The sequence below is a fragment of the Eulemur rufifrons genome, chromosome 23 (genome assembly GCF_041146395.1).
Source record: "Eulemur rufifrons isolate Redbay chromosome 23, OSU_ERuf_1, whole genome shotgun sequence".
In the NCBI taxonomy this organism is placed as follows: domain Eukaryota; kingdom Metazoa; phylum Chordata; class Mammalia; order Primates; family Lemuridae; genus Eulemur; species Eulemur rufifrons.
Window position 1 is genome coordinate 15,964,051 of NC_091005.1, and position 18,279 is coordinate 15,982,329.

Below are 18,279 nucleotides of genomic sequence, written 5' to 3' on the forward strand. Positions count from 1 at the left end.
CCAGTGTGCCGTTTCCAGAAACAGGGAGGGCTGGGCGCTCTGGGCCAGGACAGGTCCACCAGTTGTGCTGAAGTGTGAAGGCAAAAGCCTGAAGCCTCAGCCTCTTCCCACACCCGGAGCGGTGCACAGCCACTGCAGGCCCCCTGTGACGGCAGGAGCCCTCATCCGGTCCTGGACCCTCGTCCCCACTCTTGGGCCCTCAGCACCACAAGCTGGATCATTCCAGGGGCAGTTGCCCACAGTGCCGGGGGAAGCGGGAATTGCTCCCAGCAGAACAAAAAATACTTTATGAGGATAACCTGGAAGGGCAGTGAATTTATTCCAAGAATATCATAGAACCCATTGCCCACCAGCACCAGGTCACTTGGCACAGTCCTTAGTGTTGCTGGTTAAGGCCTGGGTTGACAGTGACTCGTCAGCTCACTGCCACAGACTTGCAATGGACCCCCACCCTCGCTCAGTCTCTTCATGAGGGTTGAGCGTGAAGTCTCTACACCTCTAAGGAAGGCCACAGAAAATGACTCAAAGGGCCACTTCAGGGCTGGCCTTACCTAGGGACCCCCAGCCATAAGCTAAGGCTGGTTGTCATCTTCTTCCAGCGCCCTAGTGGAGAGTGAGAAGGCCAAAACCCAAGCTGGGCCATGGGATTGGTAAAGGCCACATGGGACACTAAGCTTAGGACCTTCTTGTGTCCAAATAGTATAGAGGCCAAGCGTAGGCTGCTGTCAGCCAGAGGTCACAGTCCTGTCCCAAGCACCGTCTCTGCTTGCCAAGTCTGCTCGCTTTGGGAGCAGATGCGCAGAGGTGGCTGAGGAGTAGGAGGCAGAGAGCTCTGTGGGGGAAGGGAGGGAGGGGCCGCTGCAGCTCCAGGTTTCCTTGCAGCGAAGGATCAGTCTCATGGGAACAGGCATCAGGTTGAGGCCTCACTACCCAGCAGCTTCAGGCTCAGGCCCTGAGTATCCACTTCCACCAGGTGGACGCTGCAATTCCCAAGGCCCTGGACAGGACAGGACAGGACAGGACACGACAGGAGGTGTTTAGAGGGACATGGAAAAATCTTAGGCCTTCCGGAGGCTGGACTGAGGCTGCAGGGCCAGGGGGGCTTGCAGATACAGCCCCTGGCTAGCTGGTGGGCCACCAACTACCAACCCCAACCCCATCGGGTACCTCAGTCTTGGCCAGCAAAGCCTCCAGAGCCTCTTTCTGCCGCGGCTCCTTAGTCAACAGGTAGAGGAAGCCCCCACCGCCTGCCCCTGCCAGGCTCTGGCCATGCACATGAGGGACCAGGACATCCATCAGACGCCGCACAGCCAGGGGCTCACAGCCTGGCGCCATGAGCTTCTTCTGCTCCCAGTACGAGGTGAGGCACTGGCCCAGCAGGGGCAGGCTTCCTGCGGCGAGGGCAGAGAGGGGAGTGGTGTGCCTGGGCCAAGGTCAACACCCATCTGTAGACTGAGTCAAGAGCCAAGAGGCACTACTGGCCCAGTCACGGTTAAAAACCCCGGTGCCCGTGCTGGCTGGAAACAGGTAATAAAGCCCACTTCACAGGGTTGTTTGGGGACTAATGTTCGTAAAGTGACTGACACGGCGCCCAGCAGTCAGTACCCAGTGAACTGTGCAGCCACACACCGGGAGCCCTGCTCAGCCCTGACTCCCTGGAACTCAGCCACGGGGCTGAGCCTCTTGCCCCATCTGCTTCCTGTCAGGTGGGGCTGGGGGGCCTCTCCCACGATGCAAGTTTTGTCCTGAGATACGGCTCCCGCCTAAGTGTGAGACCCCAGAGAGGACAGACAGTAGGCTTCTGTTCCCAGGGGCCGACTATCTGGGCCCTGCGCCAAGCCTGCAAAGGAGCCCGGCCTCTGACTCCCACAGGCTCCTGGCTGCTGACGCCCTGACCTCCCCTGGGGGAAGCACGTCACCTTGGTGGAAGGCTTCGGCGCACTGCTCAGTTTGCCGCACCAGGCTGTGGACGTTCTGCACCACGGCGGGCAGCCGGGCATACCAGCTCCTCAGCACATCCTGCAGACGGGGCAGGAGAGAGGTGACGGAGGGTCCGGGCCAGGCTGAGCCACCTGCCTCCCTCCCTCGTTCTGGGGCCAGGGCTCACCTGCAGCAGATTCCGTGCCAGGCGGGTCTTGCCGGTGTACACCAGGAGCAGGTGGTCGTTGACCTTCTGGACAAAGCCCTCAGGCACAGTGATCTCTTCCACCTCCACCTTCAGCGGCAGCTGAGCCCGGGAGCGCCCCACCTTGATGCCAGGCATTAGGCCACCTACTTGGTCCTGCCAGCCACCTCCTGTGATACCAGGGCCCTGTCACTGTTGGAGCCTATCTGCCCCAACTTCCCTCTCCCCAGCCCAGGCTCCCAGCCTCACACCCCTGGCTGGGACCAGCATGGAAAGAAAGGTAGCTTCCCCCAACTCCATGGGACAGGTGAGCTATGCAGCTTCTGTCCCCAGTCCTGGGAGCAGGACAATCCCAGCAGGGAAAGGGCTTCACGCCAGAGCCAGGCTTGGAATCCCCAAAGCTTGAGTTTTGTTGCAAACCTAGTGTGTTATTAGCATTGGGATAAAGCACATCAAAGGGTAAAGATTTTACACTAAACCTCTGCGCTCCCTAGGGCAGCGTGGGCCAGAGGAGAAGTGACACGGTCCTCCCCCTGCAGCCTGTCTTTCCTGATGCAGTGTTCACGGTGTTCACGTTGGAAGGCAGCTTTCCAGCGTCTCTTATCTTTCTCTAACTTGAAAGAGCTTGTTTACATCTTCCTTTAGTAATGAAAGGTACCGATCTCCCTTTCCCCTTGCGGCTACATAAAAATGACAAAACTTGAGCTCCTTCTGGGACAAGCCCTTGATATTTGGGGAAGGGCCTGCCGGGATTTAAAGTATAAAATGCAAATAGCAGGAGGCATCTGGAACTTGACAGCCAAAACACAGTGGTAGCACAGGGCCCGAAATGTCACGAGCTCTCTTGTGCCCCTCTCCTTGAGAGCACTTGGTGCAGTTCGTAATTACACCTTCACTAGAGCAGTTATTGATTAATGTCTGTCTCTAATAGACAGTGGACTTTTGAAAGCAAGGACCCTATCTGTGCTCATTTTATCTCTGCGGCACAAGAGAGTGGATTCTCAACAAATAGTTGTCAGTTGACCAAGTGAAGAACTTGAATGGTACACGTGAAAAGAAAACTGAAAGGCCTTCCACTTGCTTCTTTTGCTAACAACTACCTATGGTAGGATGTGAGTCACTACAATGAAAGGAGGAGGCTGGGCTGCAAAGTGACAGGAAAAGACCCCATAAGACATCTGTCCGTCTTTGCAGCAGTTTCCTTCCAGAGTCACGCTGCAGACGAGGCCCGGCACCCGTAGATGAACAGAGCACCGAGGATCTGGAACCAGACAAGCCTCTGGCTGCCCTGTCCTGTGCATGGATTCCAGGGGAGGGCACGTGGCCAGGACGAGAGAGAAGCCCGGTGCTAGTGACATTCATCAGATCATAGCCGATGCTGGGCCCTCGCTGCCCGACCATATGGCCAGGGCAGGGGTAGGAGGCACAGATGGTCACAGCCCAAGGGAGGGGCATGGTGCCAGAAGGATGGGCCGCAAGTCCAAACCAGCTCTGCCCAGCCTTGTCTAAGGGACAGCTCTGAAGGGAAGCAGAGTCACCAAGAACAGCACCTGGTACCGGCCAGTGCCTAACATGAAAAGTGCAGCACAGAATCTGGCACTTAGTAGGTGCTCATAAAACATCTGAGGTAGTACATTTCAAGCTGAAAACCACCAGAGGTCAAAGTAATAAGAAGCAAACTTATTGCTTAAAATGCTAACCATTTTAAGGAGCAGTACGGTTATGTGGCTGTTGGCTGATCACATGGAAATCCAGGGGAGCCCCCCACAAGCCCTTGGGAAAGTGTCGGTGACCTCCCCCAAAGCCCCGGAGTGGCCCATACCTGTGGTGAGCACCTGCTCCAGGTGCAGTACCGCGTGGATCAATGCCTCCGTGCCCACTGCCCGGCCTGCAGCCCGCTGCAAGGCGGCCAGGGCGGCACCGGCCAGGATGCTGCTGGTGCCTGCGGGGTGTGAAGGAGGGTACCAGGCATGAAACGCCTCTACCCAGCCCAGTCCTGCCCCACTCCCCGTCAGGGCAGAGGCCAGAGAGGGGGGTCGCGGGCAAGGCTGGAGGGCTGTGACAGGAGGTGGCTGGCAAGGGACAGGGCGTGCTCACCGAGGCCAGAGCCATGGGGCAGCTCGGACCAGGTGTGCAGCTCAAAGCCACCCCCGAAGGTGCGGAGCAGCTGCTCACTCAGCGGGAGTTCCGAGTGGACGCTCACGATGCCCGCACAGATGAAGGCCGCCTTCAGCAGGGCCCCTACAGAGGGACGGGTACCCAGCAAGGAATTTGGTCTCCACAGGTAGACACAGACTCCCCACCCCCGCCATTTCCCAGTCCAGTGCGAGCTCATCTGGTGGGACAAAAGGCCAGCAGCAGTGCAGGCCTCATCCCCAAGCCACAAAAGGGCCTTGGGCTCCTCGACATGGAAAAATGTGCCATCTCTACTTCCTGTGTCTGCGTGTGCCTGGGCAGGGTGACATCCAGGCCTTTCCTTTCCCTCAGGGCTCCTCCACCAGACTGGCCGCCCCTCAGGCCAGGCCCCAGTAGCCTGCAGTCCTCCATGGAGGGGACTCTAGGTTCTGTCTCCATCCCCCAGCTGGCTGTGTGTGCCGTCCCCACCTGCCGATGTCCTGGGGTGCCCTGACCTGGGGCGTGGGGCTGGCAGTAATCCTGCACATCTTCCAGGCTCCGGCACGGTATCTTCACGGCCATCTCGTCCTGCCGAGACCCCACCGCCAGCCACAGCACGGGCTCCGGGATGCGGCGTGCCCTGGCCCCGATGGGCCGGCGGCCATCCACACGCACAGCCAGGCCCAGCACAGCCCCGCCGAGCTCATAGGCGAGGGGTGGTGTGTCACTCCAGCCCCCTGTGGCAGTTCAGCAAGACCAAGCTGGTCACGGGGGCTGTCAGCCTAGCTCTGGGGGTGGCTAGCCGCACCCCCACTCACCAGAGAAATCCACGCGGGCTGGGCACTCAGCCACCACCCACTGCCCAGGCGCCGGCAGCTCCACAGGCTCCATGGAGACGAAGCGCTGGGCTGACTTCACAGCCTGGCGGATGAGGATCTGCCCGGCCCCCTCGTAGTGGCGGGCCGCTCGCACCAGCAAGGCCGGCCTGCCCGGAGGAAAGGGAGAGCTGGCGGCATGGAGACCCGGGCTGGGGTGGATTGCCTGGCTTTGGGGACCTGACTGCCCTGGATGACCCAAAGGTACCCCACCTCTCTCTGGGTTTCTGCCATCAGGGGCCACCTCCCTTGGCAGCTGGGGACTTCATTAGCACCTACCTGCTCAGCCACTTGTCCCTCTCCTGGGCAAGTGCCTCCACACCCCCAGCCAGGTCTCCACGCTCCAGGTACGAAAAGGGCCGCACCCACTCTGGGTTGGCAGCTGGCCCACTGCGCAAGCCACCGTGGCCCTCTGCCATGCAGCCCAGCACGTCGGCCACGCAGGCCAGCGCCCGCGCCGCCACACCGGGGTCTCCTGCCCCAGCTGCAACTGAGGGACCAGGAGTCAGGGCGGCAAGGAGGGGGGCCTGCCCCTGACACCCTCTTCCCTGAAAGACAACTCAAGGGACCCCAAACGCTCCAGACCCCGCACAGCTCCTGGCTTTTGCTCAAGATACATCCTTGCCTGTAAATGCACCCGATTCTCTGCCTGGTAAAACTCTTCTCATCCTGCCAGCCCCTGCCCAAATGTGTCCCTTTACCCCTACCTAGGATGCCCGTAGTGGTTAAGAGGTCAGGCTCTGGGGTCAAACCACCTGGGCTCAAGTCTCAGCCTCACCACCAGCCTAGCTGTGTGGCTCTGGGTAAGTGATTAAATAGGGACAGTGTTCCACAATCCCTGGGACCGGTCATGAGATGCTGCGTATCAGGCTAAGGCTCTGAGCACCCAAGCAGTATGCCTGGGACTTCGGGGGGGCTGGCCACATCCCCCGGGGGCTCTGCTGGAGCTCTGCACCCACCCACATCCTGGCACCCAGTACGGAACATGCAGGGTTTGCCAACGTGCACGGGACCCTGAGGCTCAGCCGCCGGGCCTCAACCTCTGACCAAATCCCACGACAGGGCTGAAGCTTCCCAGAAACCTAAAAGTAAACTCAGTGTGTCTCTCTGCTTTAGCACTTCATGGCTCCCCAGTGCCCTCATGCTGATGGTCTAGAGGGCAGGTAACCCTGGTCTGACTCCCCAGCACACTCACCCTGGTCCAGCGTGGCCAGCAGGGGCCCAGGACAGCCCTCCCGGACAGCAGCCCGGATCAGCGGGCGCAGGCTGAGGTCCTGCCGGGCCTCCAGCACGTGCCGCGCCTTATGCAAGGCCTGGCGGAAGAACAGGTCCCGGCGGGAGGCCAGTGTGGCAGCCCGGTCTACGCACGGCTGCAGCTGCTCCCAGGACAGGCGCCAGGAGGCGCGCCAGGCCCGCAGGGCCTCGCCCCCATCCTCTTGTGGGTCCAGCATCCACAGCACGTCCTGGGGCCCCAGGGCCCTCGAGGGGTGGAGCACGGGAAAGAGGCGGGCACTGAGAAGGCAACGCTCCTTGGGGGGCGTGTCTGGGTCCCACAGGTCCCAGTCTCTGACGCGGGGAGAGGGTGAATTAGGAGGGAAGCCCTGACAAACTCCTCCAGGTGGCACAAGAGGGCCATTCAGTGGGGGAGGCCGAGCTGCCCTGCCTCCTTTTCCCAGACCACTGAACAGGAATCCCAAAGTCTAAGCACAGCCAGAGACTTGAAGTTGCCCAGAAGGAAAGTGCTGGAGAGAATCAAGCTGCCGAAAACCACCCCAGGCCCAGTGGACGGCAGGGGGCAGGCGCTGCCCAGGCAGGAGGAGTGTGCCTGGAAGAGGGGCCACCCTAGCTGCCCCATAGGGGCCATCGACCTCACCGAATGCCTGTCCTCTTGAAGAATTCCCTCCAGGACATGTTGAGATACGTGCCTGCCCCCTGCCTCTGGGAGAAGAGGAGGAAGCAGTCAGGGCTGCGGGGCCACAGGAAGGGTTTAGGGACACTCAGCCCGAGGGCTGGGAGCTGCTCCGAGAGGACAGGAAGAGAGATGTGGGCACACACTCCAGCAAGTTCTGAAACACTGCTTCAAGCCTTGGGAGCCTCTTGCCCAGGGGCCTGGCATTTGGAGCAGAGCCCTGGGTTCCAGGCCCGATCCACCACAGCTGGCTCTCTGGCCGAAGGCAGGTCACCTCCCTCTCTGAACCTCAGTCTCCAGCCTACAAGCAGGGGATAAAAATCCCCACCCAGCCCACCTCGCGGAGCAGATGAGAGCAGGGAGGCAGAGGCCTGTGAAGACTGTACCGGCCACACCCTCCTCACAGCCATCGCTCCAGCGAGGGCCCCCTGGGGCTCCCCAAAGCCTGACGATGGGGGATATAACTCGGGTGCCTACCTCCCAGCTGTCCAGACGGCCAACGAGGGTGAAGGCACGGCCCGGAGAGCCATGTAGTCGCATGTGGTGTCCCTGGAGGACAAGGTCATGCAGCTCCAAGCCACGCAGAGCCTTGGACTGGGCCGTGTCAAGGCCACTCAAGAAACAGCCGGCGCCGATGTGAATGGGGCCCTGGCAGGGGAGAGGGCAAGCGTCCCGGGTGGGCAGGCGTCCAGCACCCCCCAGCACACACGGGACGCTGGCTGCCCTGGCCCCACTCGCCCGCCCTTGCTGTCAGACCTCACCTGCAGGTGGCAGTGCTGCAGGACACTCCCAGGACCCAGCCGGACGGGGCCCTCCAGCAGGCAGCTGACCACGGAGCTCCCGGCCGCCAGGAGCTGCAGCTCCTGTGCAGCCAGGGGGTGGGCGTGAGGGCCAAGGGTGGGGGCCACCCAACCCTCTCCCAGAGCCCAGCACCTGGGCGCGGAGCGTCAGGGCCTGCTGCGCCCTGTGCCTTCGGCCAGCCAGATTCCTCTCTGGACCTGCCCCGGCCCCAGCCTGGGGCTTCTTCTACCCCAACCACGGCCACTTGAGTGCCACCTCTGTACCCTGCCTGCCCCCTTCCTTAACACCAGGGCACTGACCCAGTCCCGCCACCTCAAACGTGTCTGTCTCCCCAAGCAGACCTCGCAGAAAAGTCTTCTATAGCTTCTCAATCGGGCAGACCTTGACCAGAATCCTGATTTGGCCACTTCCTGGCTCTGTGGCCTTAGGCAATTTACTTAGCCTCTCTGAGCCGCCAGTGCCCACACTCAGGAAATCTGAGCTCTGGAGCCCTGGAGCCCACATCCTGCCTGAGCCCAGACACCCAGCAGCCACCTCTGAAGGGCAGTGAGGTCTCACCTCCACCTGGGAGTGCACGATCTGGGCCTTGGGGACCCCGGGGAGCGTGAGGCTGCGCAGGAACTCACTGGCTGAGGAGGTCATGTAGCTGTAGCTGCCGTTGGGGACATACGCTGTAAAGACACAAGTACTGACCCCAACACAATGCCTGCTGCAGCTCAGGCGCCAGACTGGCCTCCTGCCAGCAGACACCAGGACGGCAGGCATGGCGACGTCAGGCGATGTCAGGCCCATGGGGAAGCTGAGGTCCAGAGGTTCAAAAACCTGCCCAAAGCCACACAGCTAGAAAGTAGACAGCTGGGGATTGGAGCCCAGGAATAGACAAAAGACAGGAAGACAGTGAGCTCAGTGGAGGGCGCTGGCCTGGGACAGGGTAACCGGCCAGTCCTCGTGCTGGGGCCTCACTCCCGAGGTCTCTCCACCCCAGAGAGCCGAGAGGCGGTACCCACCCATGGTGAGGGGCTGATCACGAAGCTCCCTCCACAGCTGGGCCCGGGCACTCTGCAGATAACCTGCTCCGTCCGCGTCCCTTTGCCCCAACTCCGGGGGCCGCCCCACCAGGAAGTCCTCCCTGCTCACGTTCTGAGCCATGCAGAGCAGGATGTCGAAGAACAGAGACAGCTGGGGCGAGGGGAAAAAGCACAGCTATTGGCAGCGCAGCGACTGCGCCCCGGAGTTCCGAGGCTGAGCTGGGGCAGTCCCAGCCTCAGAGACTCTGCCCCAGAGAGGGGAAGGGGCTGGCTGAGGTCATCCCGCACCTCACCCCTGAGCCAAGGCCCTCCAGTTGCCCTCCCCCAGTCACCTGGACAGGCCGGGCTCCAGAGTCCAAGCCCATGTAGGTGCAGGCGTCCAGGGGTGGGCTCACGTGGGTGGCTAGCAGGTGCTCAGCAGTCTCCACTGAGAAGAAGACAATCCCAGAGACCTGGAGGGTCCCCAAATAGGTCAGGTGGGGGCCTTGGCACGAGTTGAGGAAAACACATGCAGATGGGGCAAGCGAGGCCGGGGCCACACCAGGCACAGGCACACCTGGTCTCTGAGCCACTCCAGCACCCAGACTCCAGGCTTACTTGGGGCAGCCCCCACCAAGGTGCCTTTTGGAACACCCTGCACCTTCAGGCCTTCTCCCAAACCTTGATTTCCACCTTCCCCACAGGGTCCAGTCCCAGGTTTCCCCACCACTCCCGTCCTGGCCCTTCCTTCTGGAAGCATCCCCAAGTCTGGCTCTAGACCTCCCAGTGGCATTCCCTGCCTCGCCAGTTCCAGGCTTTCTGGTTCAGGGCAAGACCCTGAGTTCCCAGACCACCCCTTCCTCAGATTCTGGCTCTAACCTGTCCTGGAATCTTCTAGGAGTAGGGCTCTGCCTGTGGAAGGAAAGCAAACCCTCCCTCCCTGCCCCATAAGGACCCCAAAGTCCCCCAACCTGGCCCAGCAGCCATACCAGTGGCACCCGCCCATCAAGCCCGACACACCGTTGAATCTCTGCCTCAGTGCCCTGGTAGTAAATGTCCAACACGAAGCCCTGGGTGGGGGAAGAAAAGACACAGGGAAGGAGCAAGATAGGATCCAGCAGGAGGCCCCAGCCACAGCCACAGCAAGGGACTTCTCCAAGTGAAAACTCAGACTCAAGTCTGGCAGGTGCTGGAGACGTCCACACTGTGGCGGTGGAGGGCAGCCTTTAAATGTCTTCACAGCCTCTGAGCCTGGGCAGAACCTGGCGGGCAGTCAGCGTGAAATGCATTTTTGGCAAGAGCAAGTGAGTGAGGAAACTCATCAAGACTCGAAATGCAGGATGAGAGGCTGCCCACTGCACAGGGCTGGAAGGCCACCCGGGCCAGCTCAGCAGCCCGTGCCCTGCCCCTGGAGACACTACCTGGGAGTCGGCGAGGTAGACACCATGATTCTGAGCATAGATGGGGCTCCCTGGAAGGGCGATCACTCTGGCTCCCCGGAAGCCGTCCCAGCTGATCCCTGTGGGGTGAGGCAATCGGGAGGCCACCAGAGGCCCCAATCCGAGGCAGGGAGTCCCCAGCCAGGACTCAAGAGCCCAGAGCTGGGGTACTTGGGCACCTCTAAAAGGGAAATATGGTTTCCAAAGCCAAACAGACATTTGTCTAGGACAGTGACAACCCTCCTTTCCCAAAGTTCTTCCAACAAAGCTCCGAGGCACAGCAAGGGTATTTATGTCCATTCGACAGACAGGCAGACTGAGGCCCAGCAGGGGAAGCCCTGCCTCTTGGTCTGGGCTTCATTCTCCACACCCTACAGCTTCCCTTCTGAAGAGGGCAGTGGGCCGGGCCCAGAGACAGAGCAAGCTAGAACGGCAGAGCGGGCTTCTCACTGCTGGCGAGGGAAGGAGGTCCCAGGCCATCTCAGGCTCACCTTGATTTGGAGGCACAGACAGCAGCATGTCGGTGCTGCAGACCCACACGCCTGGCGGGCAGCCTGGACCCAGCTGCAGGGGGAGAGAGAACAGATCCACATGCAGCTGATGCCGGGCCCAGCCCTTCCTCTGCTCTCCCCCAGCCAGGGCTCAGCCTGGCTGTCTGTGCCCTAGCAGCCACCCTCCCCAAGGGCCCTGCACTGCTGAACTCACCTCCAAGACAAGAATTAGTCTTGGTCACATTGGGGGAAGCTGTGGCCCCAGGTTGGGTGGGGGGGTGGGGGCACACCTTCCCCCAGTGTGACCAAGACTAACTCTTGAAGCTCTCACTAACTTTGGGTACCCCCAAAACCATTCCTCCTGGGGCTCCCCAGCTGAGCCAGCACAGACGACAGCTGGGGGTACAGTGGGAGAGAAATGGCTCTATCTGGGACAAGGCTCCAGGGGCCACCGCCCGGCCTCACCTGATAGGTCATGATGTCCAGCAAGCAGTCCAGGTTGCAGACCAGGGCTTCCACGGGGGCCTGGGGGTCCTCTACAGCGAGGCAGGTGAAGGCCCGGCCACAGTCATCGAAGGGGAAGTCTCGGCCCTGTGGGGGCGGGGACTGGTGAGGAAGCCCTTGGGACAGAGAGCCTGGGGACAGCTCATTAGCTGTGCAGGCAGAGCACAGAGTCTAGAGGACATCTGCTATAAAAGGAAACACCAGGAAAACATTTTCTAATTTTTAAAATTAACATGATTATAAAAAATTAGAAACTGCAAATATTCAAAAAGAAACCCAATCCCTCAGGGATGCTAACTACTGCCCTCATTTTAAGGTATATCCTATCAGACTACTGTTCACACACTCTTTACTTTTTTTTTTTTTTTTTTTTTTTACAAAAATGAGATCATTTGGAAAAGAACTTAGCACACACACAGAGTATAAGTAAAATTGGGGAAATGAGATTAGGGACTGAATCAATGTCAGTATTATACTATGACAATCTTACATTATACTACAGTTTTGCAAAATGTTATAATTACGAGAGAATGTGGGCAAAGTCTACAAAGGCTTCTTTCTGTATTATTTCTTGCATGTGGATCTATAATTAATCAAAATTCCAATTTTAAAAAATTCCCATTAAAAAACTGAGATCATTCTGTACAAACTTCGGTCGCTGGCCTTTTCACTGAGTGAGCCAGGCCTTGTTTTAAGCATTTACATGGATCATCTCAGCACGTCCCCACGGAGGGACACTGTCGCCCTCCTCATTTTATAGACTTATAAAATATATAGAAACTGAAGCCTAGCAAAGGTCAAATGACTTGCCCAAGGTCACAGAAACTGACAAGCTTTGTTCCTCGTCGATTCACATAGAGTTAGATGGACCTTTTAATCTACTATTCCATGGGGAGGATATACAGTGTATATTAATATTCAGCCTGTTCCCAATTCTTTGACATTTAGAGATTGATTCTGATTCCGATTCTTCTGGATTTGCACAATGAACATCTTGTGCACACACACAATAGCAGAACACCCCTGAAGTCCTGCTCAACCCTGAGGTTCGGGGTTCTGGCCTTCTGTGTGGCCCCTGCCCCGAGTGCCACTTACCATGTGCAGAATGAGGATCCGGGCCGAGTGCAGGACATCAGACGTGACCACCTGTCAGGGGCAGGAGAGCTCTATTGACAGGGCCTCGGGCACATGGCACCAGAGCATGGCACCCTATTGTCCAGGGAAGGAACCCAACACAAATCCACTCAGGTACCAAAGGGACAAAGGCAAGGTCAAGACCAATGGCCACAGGCAGGCAAGGATAAGGAAGCCGGTGGCCCTCTGCCTGGGCCACCTCCCTGCTCCCTCTTTTGAGGCGAGGCTGCAGGCAACAGCTCAGGGCTGGCTGAATGTGTGACTAGTGGGAAGTTAGCTCTGTGGCAGCCACACAGTGGTCCCCTTCCCCTGCAGGTGCCACCTCCATCACCAGAGCATGTCCACGCCTGTGACTATCCTCACTCTGCATGCCAGCACACCACGCGGGCAAGATGACTGAGCCAAGTGGCTGGATGCGTGTAAGACATGGGCCCAGAGGGGACACTGACTCACCCGGCCTGCCCGAAGGGGGCGGGTGCATCTCAGTCCCAGTGAACAGCTGCCACGTGGGAGTGACAGCCCAGGGTAGCAAGATCTTTGAACTTTTCAAGAGAAGCCAGAAAGCCTCATTTTGACTTTCTAAAAACACTGCAAAAGCTGGCCCTGGCTTCTGCCCTCACCCGGATGGCAGGGCAGAGACGAAGGCCCCATTTATTGATAAAAAAAACTGAAGCCAATGCTGAATTGGCCAGGGCGATGAAGCCACAAGAGCCGGGGATTTCAGAAATGATCTGGTTCCGACAGAGACATGGGGCCGAGGGGTGGCCCTCGTGAACACTCACAGTAAAGCCTGCCCGGGCACTCAGGTGTTCAGCAGCCACCAGCAGGGCATTGAGAGTGGCTCCTCCGCTGCCCACGCGTATCTCGGGGTCCTCCACGGCCAGTAACAGCGTCCCCGCTGGGATCTGCTCCCGCTTCTGCCGCACCTCCAGCTCTGCGGTCAGAACATGCGCTGGGACCTGCCCTCCGCCTCCCTGCCCTGCTCCAGAGCACCTGAGCAAGCCTACTAGTGGTCGCTATTTTATCTTCTTTCACGTGCTGGCTTTTCATGTAGTAGTTCGCTAGATCTCTCCCCAACTCTGTGGGAGAAGTACCATCACTCCCATTTTACAGATGAGAAAACTGAGGCACAAGGAAGTGGCATGATATGTATCAGGTCACGTGGCTGGGAAGAAGCAGGATCTGGGTTTGAACCCAGGTCTGCCTGGCTCTGGGGCTGTAGGGATATAGCGAGGAAGGGGAGGGGGTTTTCTGTTAGGAGCAAGGGGAGAATGGGGCGTCACCTACCTCTCTGAAAGACCTGGACACTGTCCTTGTACTGACACGTCAGGATGACAACGGTCCAATCAACCCCCTTCGGCTGCTCCATTCTGGCCAAGTGGAGGGGCTTCCTGAGGGAGCGATATGATGTATGTGAAAATTTTTTAAATTATGATATACTAAAATTGATTCCTCTTTGCATACAGTCCTATAAATTTTAACACATGCCACTATCAGCATCCAAAAAACTTCTTCCTGCTATCCCTCCTCCATCCCTAACCCCTGACAACCACTGATCTGTTCCCATAGCTACAGTTTCATCTTTTTAAAACTGTCAAGTAAAGGCTGAGGTGGGAGGATCCCTTGAGCCCAGGAGTTCTAGTCTAGCCTGGGCAATATAGTGAGATGCTATCTCTAAAAAAAATTTTCTTTTTCTTCAATTGTAAAATAATTGGAATATAATCTTTTGAGATTAGCTTCTTTGATCCAACGTAACGCCTCTGAGATTCAGCCGAGTTGTCGCACTTTTCAATAGCCCAATCCTTTTTCCCACACAGCAGCATTCCCTGGCGTGGATGTGCCACGGCGTGTTTCTCCATTCACCCCCTGAAGGGCATCAGGGCTGTCTCCAGCTCTGTGCAGTCATGAACTGCTATAAACCTTGGGTACAGGTGGCTTCATTTCTCTAGGTGGACACCTGGGGTGGGATTGCTGGGTCACATGGTAAGGGCACGGTGCTGTTCTAAAATGCGAGTGCGTGCGATTTCCTGAGGAGGAAGGAAGTGAGGAAGCAGGATGGGGTGACAGCTGGGCCCACCTTAGGCAAGGGGCTGCCCTTTCTGTACCACCAGCGCCGCCCGCTGCCATTCGATCACTGGCTGTGAGCTGGAGGGAGGGAGAGAGCGAGGGTCTAACCTCCCCGGCTCCTTCAGCTGAGGGCGACTCCCTGGAGAAGGGGGCAGCTGTGAGGATCCCACGTGCACACTGCAAGCTGGGGGAGGGGGGCACCAGCCTGCGTAAGGGGATCTGGGCAGGGGGCCAACAGCACCTGCACAGGGACCTCCCTCACAGATGCTCTAAGCCAGAAGGGGCAGGAACACTACCTGTCGGCCACCTTGCTCCAAGGCAGTCTGATCAAGCAGGGGCAAAGCGAGAGCAAAGCTACGGCTTCACCCCCCCTTGACCCCACCAACACTCCTGCCAAATGGGGAAGCAGTGTGACTCCAAAGCCTTTGGCCTCTCAAGACCACCTGTGGACGAATCCCTTGGAGTCCCCTGGCACTCACCTCCGGCAGGACTCCCACTGCTGTCCCACGAAGCAGCCCACCCACCACCTCTTCCCTCCAGCCCCCAAAGCTCAGCAAGGAGAGGGACAGTGGAAGCAAGTCATATGCCACTGTCTGAGATGTGCCCTGAGCATGCAGCCAATGCTCAGCCCACGCCCCAGCCAAAAGCCCACAGAAAACCTGAACCTCAGAACGGTCTCTTCTCAGGACAGATTCTGCTGCCACCAAGCCTACGGTTAAGGCTGACAGGACACGACCACTTAGCAACACCCACACTCCCCCATGCTTTCAGGAAAGGCCTCCTCCATCAGTAGCAGAAATTGCTGTTCCCAGCTCAGCCCAGAAGGGGAAATCCTGGCCTTCCCTGTGAAGGGCTGCGAGGGACTTCACTGTGGCCTCAGGGACCCCTCACCCTTAGGTTTCCTCTAGCAGGGAGTGAAACTGACAGATGCCCCCAGCTGCTCCAATCTGAATCCCCCACCTTGCTCACATGGAGGCCACGCTTCTCACCAGCTGCTCCCAGCCAGGGACTGAGCACAGCAGCGATACCGAGGCAGCCCTATTCCTGCAAGATCCCAGACACCCCTGACAGGCAGCTTTGGCCTCAGGACTCCCCATCACCCCAAAACTTGGAAGGGCACTGCAGTCCAAAACTTCCTATCCATCCCTCCCTCACCGGAAGGGAGCAGGAGAGTTTAACCTGGACCTGAAACAGGAGGGACTAAGAGCTCTGAAATATTCTTTGTGTCAAAAATGGCCCCGAAGAAGAAAAAAATTAGGGAAGGCCTGGGGAAATCAAGCAAGGCTGAGGGGCACCCCATGCCAGATCAGCAAAAGGTAGAATGATACAGGGAACTGACACACAGTGCTTTCTTCAGGCACTATGCCAAAGGCATTGCAGAATCGGCTCATAAGACCCACCCAGCAGCCCTAAGAGTTGGATCTTATCTTTGCAAAGCTGTAGAAGAAGAAAGAAACTGTAGCTTACAGAGCCAAGCAGACTGCCTAAGGTCACACACAGCTAGTAGTGGCAGGCCAGGTGTGTCCAACACAAAGGTTCATGCTCTTAATCATGCTGTAGAAACAAGACATTTCTCTCGGAGTCTCTGCCCCCTCTGTCACACCTGACATTTGCACAGAAATCTTAGAAAAGAATACAGGCCCCTAATTGTTCTAATATTCTGCCCACTGTCAACAGAACTTCATCTGCTAAGGTCAAGATGAAATATTTCTTAATGTCCTCAGCCACACGCTGTCCTCCAAGACTGGGATAGGGTGGGGGAACTAAATGTGGAATAAAATAAGGCCTCCTTCATACACGCTTTTTGGAGAGGTGGGCCAAGGACTTTGCGCATTTTAGAGCGTAAAGAGAAAAAATGGGCTCATAGAGGACTCTGATTGGCTGCCTTCTTAGTAACGACAGAAAGAAGTCGATTGGGAGCAAAATCGTGTTGCATATTACACAACAGTGTATCACTGAGATTCGTGCACAACGTTGAGCCTTGACAGAGTAAACTGAGTCAGGAAGCTCGGTCTCAAAGCAAAATCAGAGCAGCGCCAGCATCGAGCGCCCCACCTGGCTCAGGTGTGAGGAGTCTGGGCCCCGTACACTCCCTGTCCCGGGCGTGCGCAGGTGCCGCAGCACTGGCCAGGTCCCGGGGCTGCCGCCGGAAGACCCAGTCCCAGGCCAAGGGCAGGCGGGACACCAGACACCTCCTGCAGCAGGTGGGCTCCAACGGCGCCGGCAAAGTTCCCGGAGACTTTTCCCTGTCAGGACTCGGGTGGCTCGTGGTCCAGCGCGCTGCTCCTGACCAGGGAGAGTGCACCGGGAAACCGCGGGGGTACTGGGGCGTAGCGGGGACCCACGGGGGCCAGTGGGGATAGACGTACCTGCGGCCGCCGGCGTTCCGCGGGGCGGGCTCTTTAACGCGGGCCGCCCACCGCCCCCTCCGGCGCACGCTGGGAAATGTAGTTTCACACCTCCGCCTCCCTGGCGGGCTCCCTCCCCAACCACCCACCCCGAAAAGACACGTGCCGAGCTACCGCGGGCGGGCGGGTACCGTTAGGGCAGCGCTTTCCAAAAGGACAGTGGGTCTTCATATCCAGAAAGAAGGGGGGGGGGGGGAGGGCCGCGCGGGTGGCCAGCGAAACTACAACTCCCAGAGGTCCATGCGTCTTAAAGACACAGGCCCATTTTCTGGGACTCGCAGTTTCAGGTTTGGGTGTGTTGGTTTTCTGGTTTGGGGATTTTTTTTGTGTGTGTGTGCCCCCTACGGCCCGGGCCAGGGGTGGCCGCTTTCCTCGAGAGAAAAACCCAATGAGGGGCGGGGGCAATCACATTCGTGCCCCAGCAGAAGCAGAAACAGTTGGATTTGCAGTCGACAGTGCTTTCGCTGGTTTTATCACGTGGGTCCTTCGGGAAGAAACTTTACAATTCAGCAGTGGTAAAAGGATCTGCGGAACTTTTGGAAAAGTTGTGGATGACAGCGTTGTTTGTCATAGCCGAAAATTGGAAACACCCCAGGGTCTCTCTAGGATACTGGAAAACTAAAATAGGCACATCCATGCAATGGAATATGCTATGCAGCATTTAGAACAAGGCAGATCAATATGTACAATAGAGAACGATGTTCAAGACATTTTGTTTTGTTAAGGGAAAAGAAGCAAGTTGCAGAAAGAGTCGTCAGGATGGCAGTCTGCCCTTGGCCAAAGAATGACCAGACACACGAAAGTGTCAAGTCCACTATTATCCTGGTCCTCTGACTCCTTGCTTGGAAAAATCACCAGCAGGGCCAATAGGACGGAGTGACCCCAGGCAGGAAGCAATTTCACACCAGCAGCTCTTTATCGTATGGTCTGTCTCCGTGAGTGGATAGACACAGACCCACTCAACGCACCGACTCACTCTCTGATTGTTTCCTTTTATTGGCCCAGCTCGGGGACGGGCTCTTGGGCACTGTGGAATATTACAAGATGATCAACAGGTGTCCTCAAAATTCCATCCACGCGATGGCTCCCGCCTGTAATCCTAGCACTCTGGAAGGCCAAAGCGGAAGGATTGCTTGAGTTCAGAAGTTGGAGACCAGCCTGAGCAAGAGTGAGACCCCCCCCCCATCTCTACTTAAAAGATAGAAAAAATTAGCCAGGTGTGGTGGCCTGTGCCTGTGGTCCCAGCTACTCAGGAGACTGAGGTAGGAGGTCACTTGAGCCCAGGAGTTTGAGGTTGCTGTGAGTTTTCTGACGCCACAGCACTTTAGCCCAGGCAACAAAGCAAGACTCTGTCAAAAAAAAAAAAAAAATTCCATCTTCAGGTATATATAGGAGCTCCCTCTA

At 57.7% G+C, this 18,279-nt stretch overlaps 1 protein-coding gene across 2 annotated transcripts; it reads right to left on the bottom strand.

The window, feature by feature from the left end:
• Nucleotides 1-311: 311 nt before the first annotated feature.
• FCSK (fucose kinase) lies at nt 312-16,825 on the bottom strand. Of its 2 annotated transcripts, XM_069497828.1 has the most exons (24): nt 16,523-16,825; nt 13,688-13,791; nt 13,183-13,334; nt 12,362-12,412; nt 11,228-11,353; nt 10,763-10,835; nt 10,254-10,351; nt 9,822-9,902; nt 9,186-9,305; nt 8,833-9,004; nt 8,384-8,496; nt 7,786-7,887; nt 7,502-7,672; nt 6,989-7,053; nt 6,311-6,681; nt 5,395-5,605; nt 5,059-5,225; nt 4,756-4,977; nt 4,223-4,366; nt 3,948-4,067; nt 2,108-2,295; nt 1,920-2,019; nt 1,168-1,391; nt 312-997 (listed from the first exon to the last, which is right to left on the bottom strand). In XM_069497828.1, the coding sequence occupies exons 2-24, from the start codon at nt 13,767-13,769 to the stop codon at nt 911-913; spliced, it is 3,240 nt and encodes a 1,079-aa protein (XP_069353929.1). In that variant the 5' UTR covers nt 13,770-13,791; nt 16,523-16,825; the 3' UTR covers nt 312-910. The 2 variants fall into 2 exon arrangements, with proteins under 2 accessions (XP_069353929.1, XP_069353930.1); XM_069497829.1 differs by lacking the exon at nt 9,822-9,902.
• Nucleotides 16,826-18,279: the final 1,454 nt, after the last annotated feature.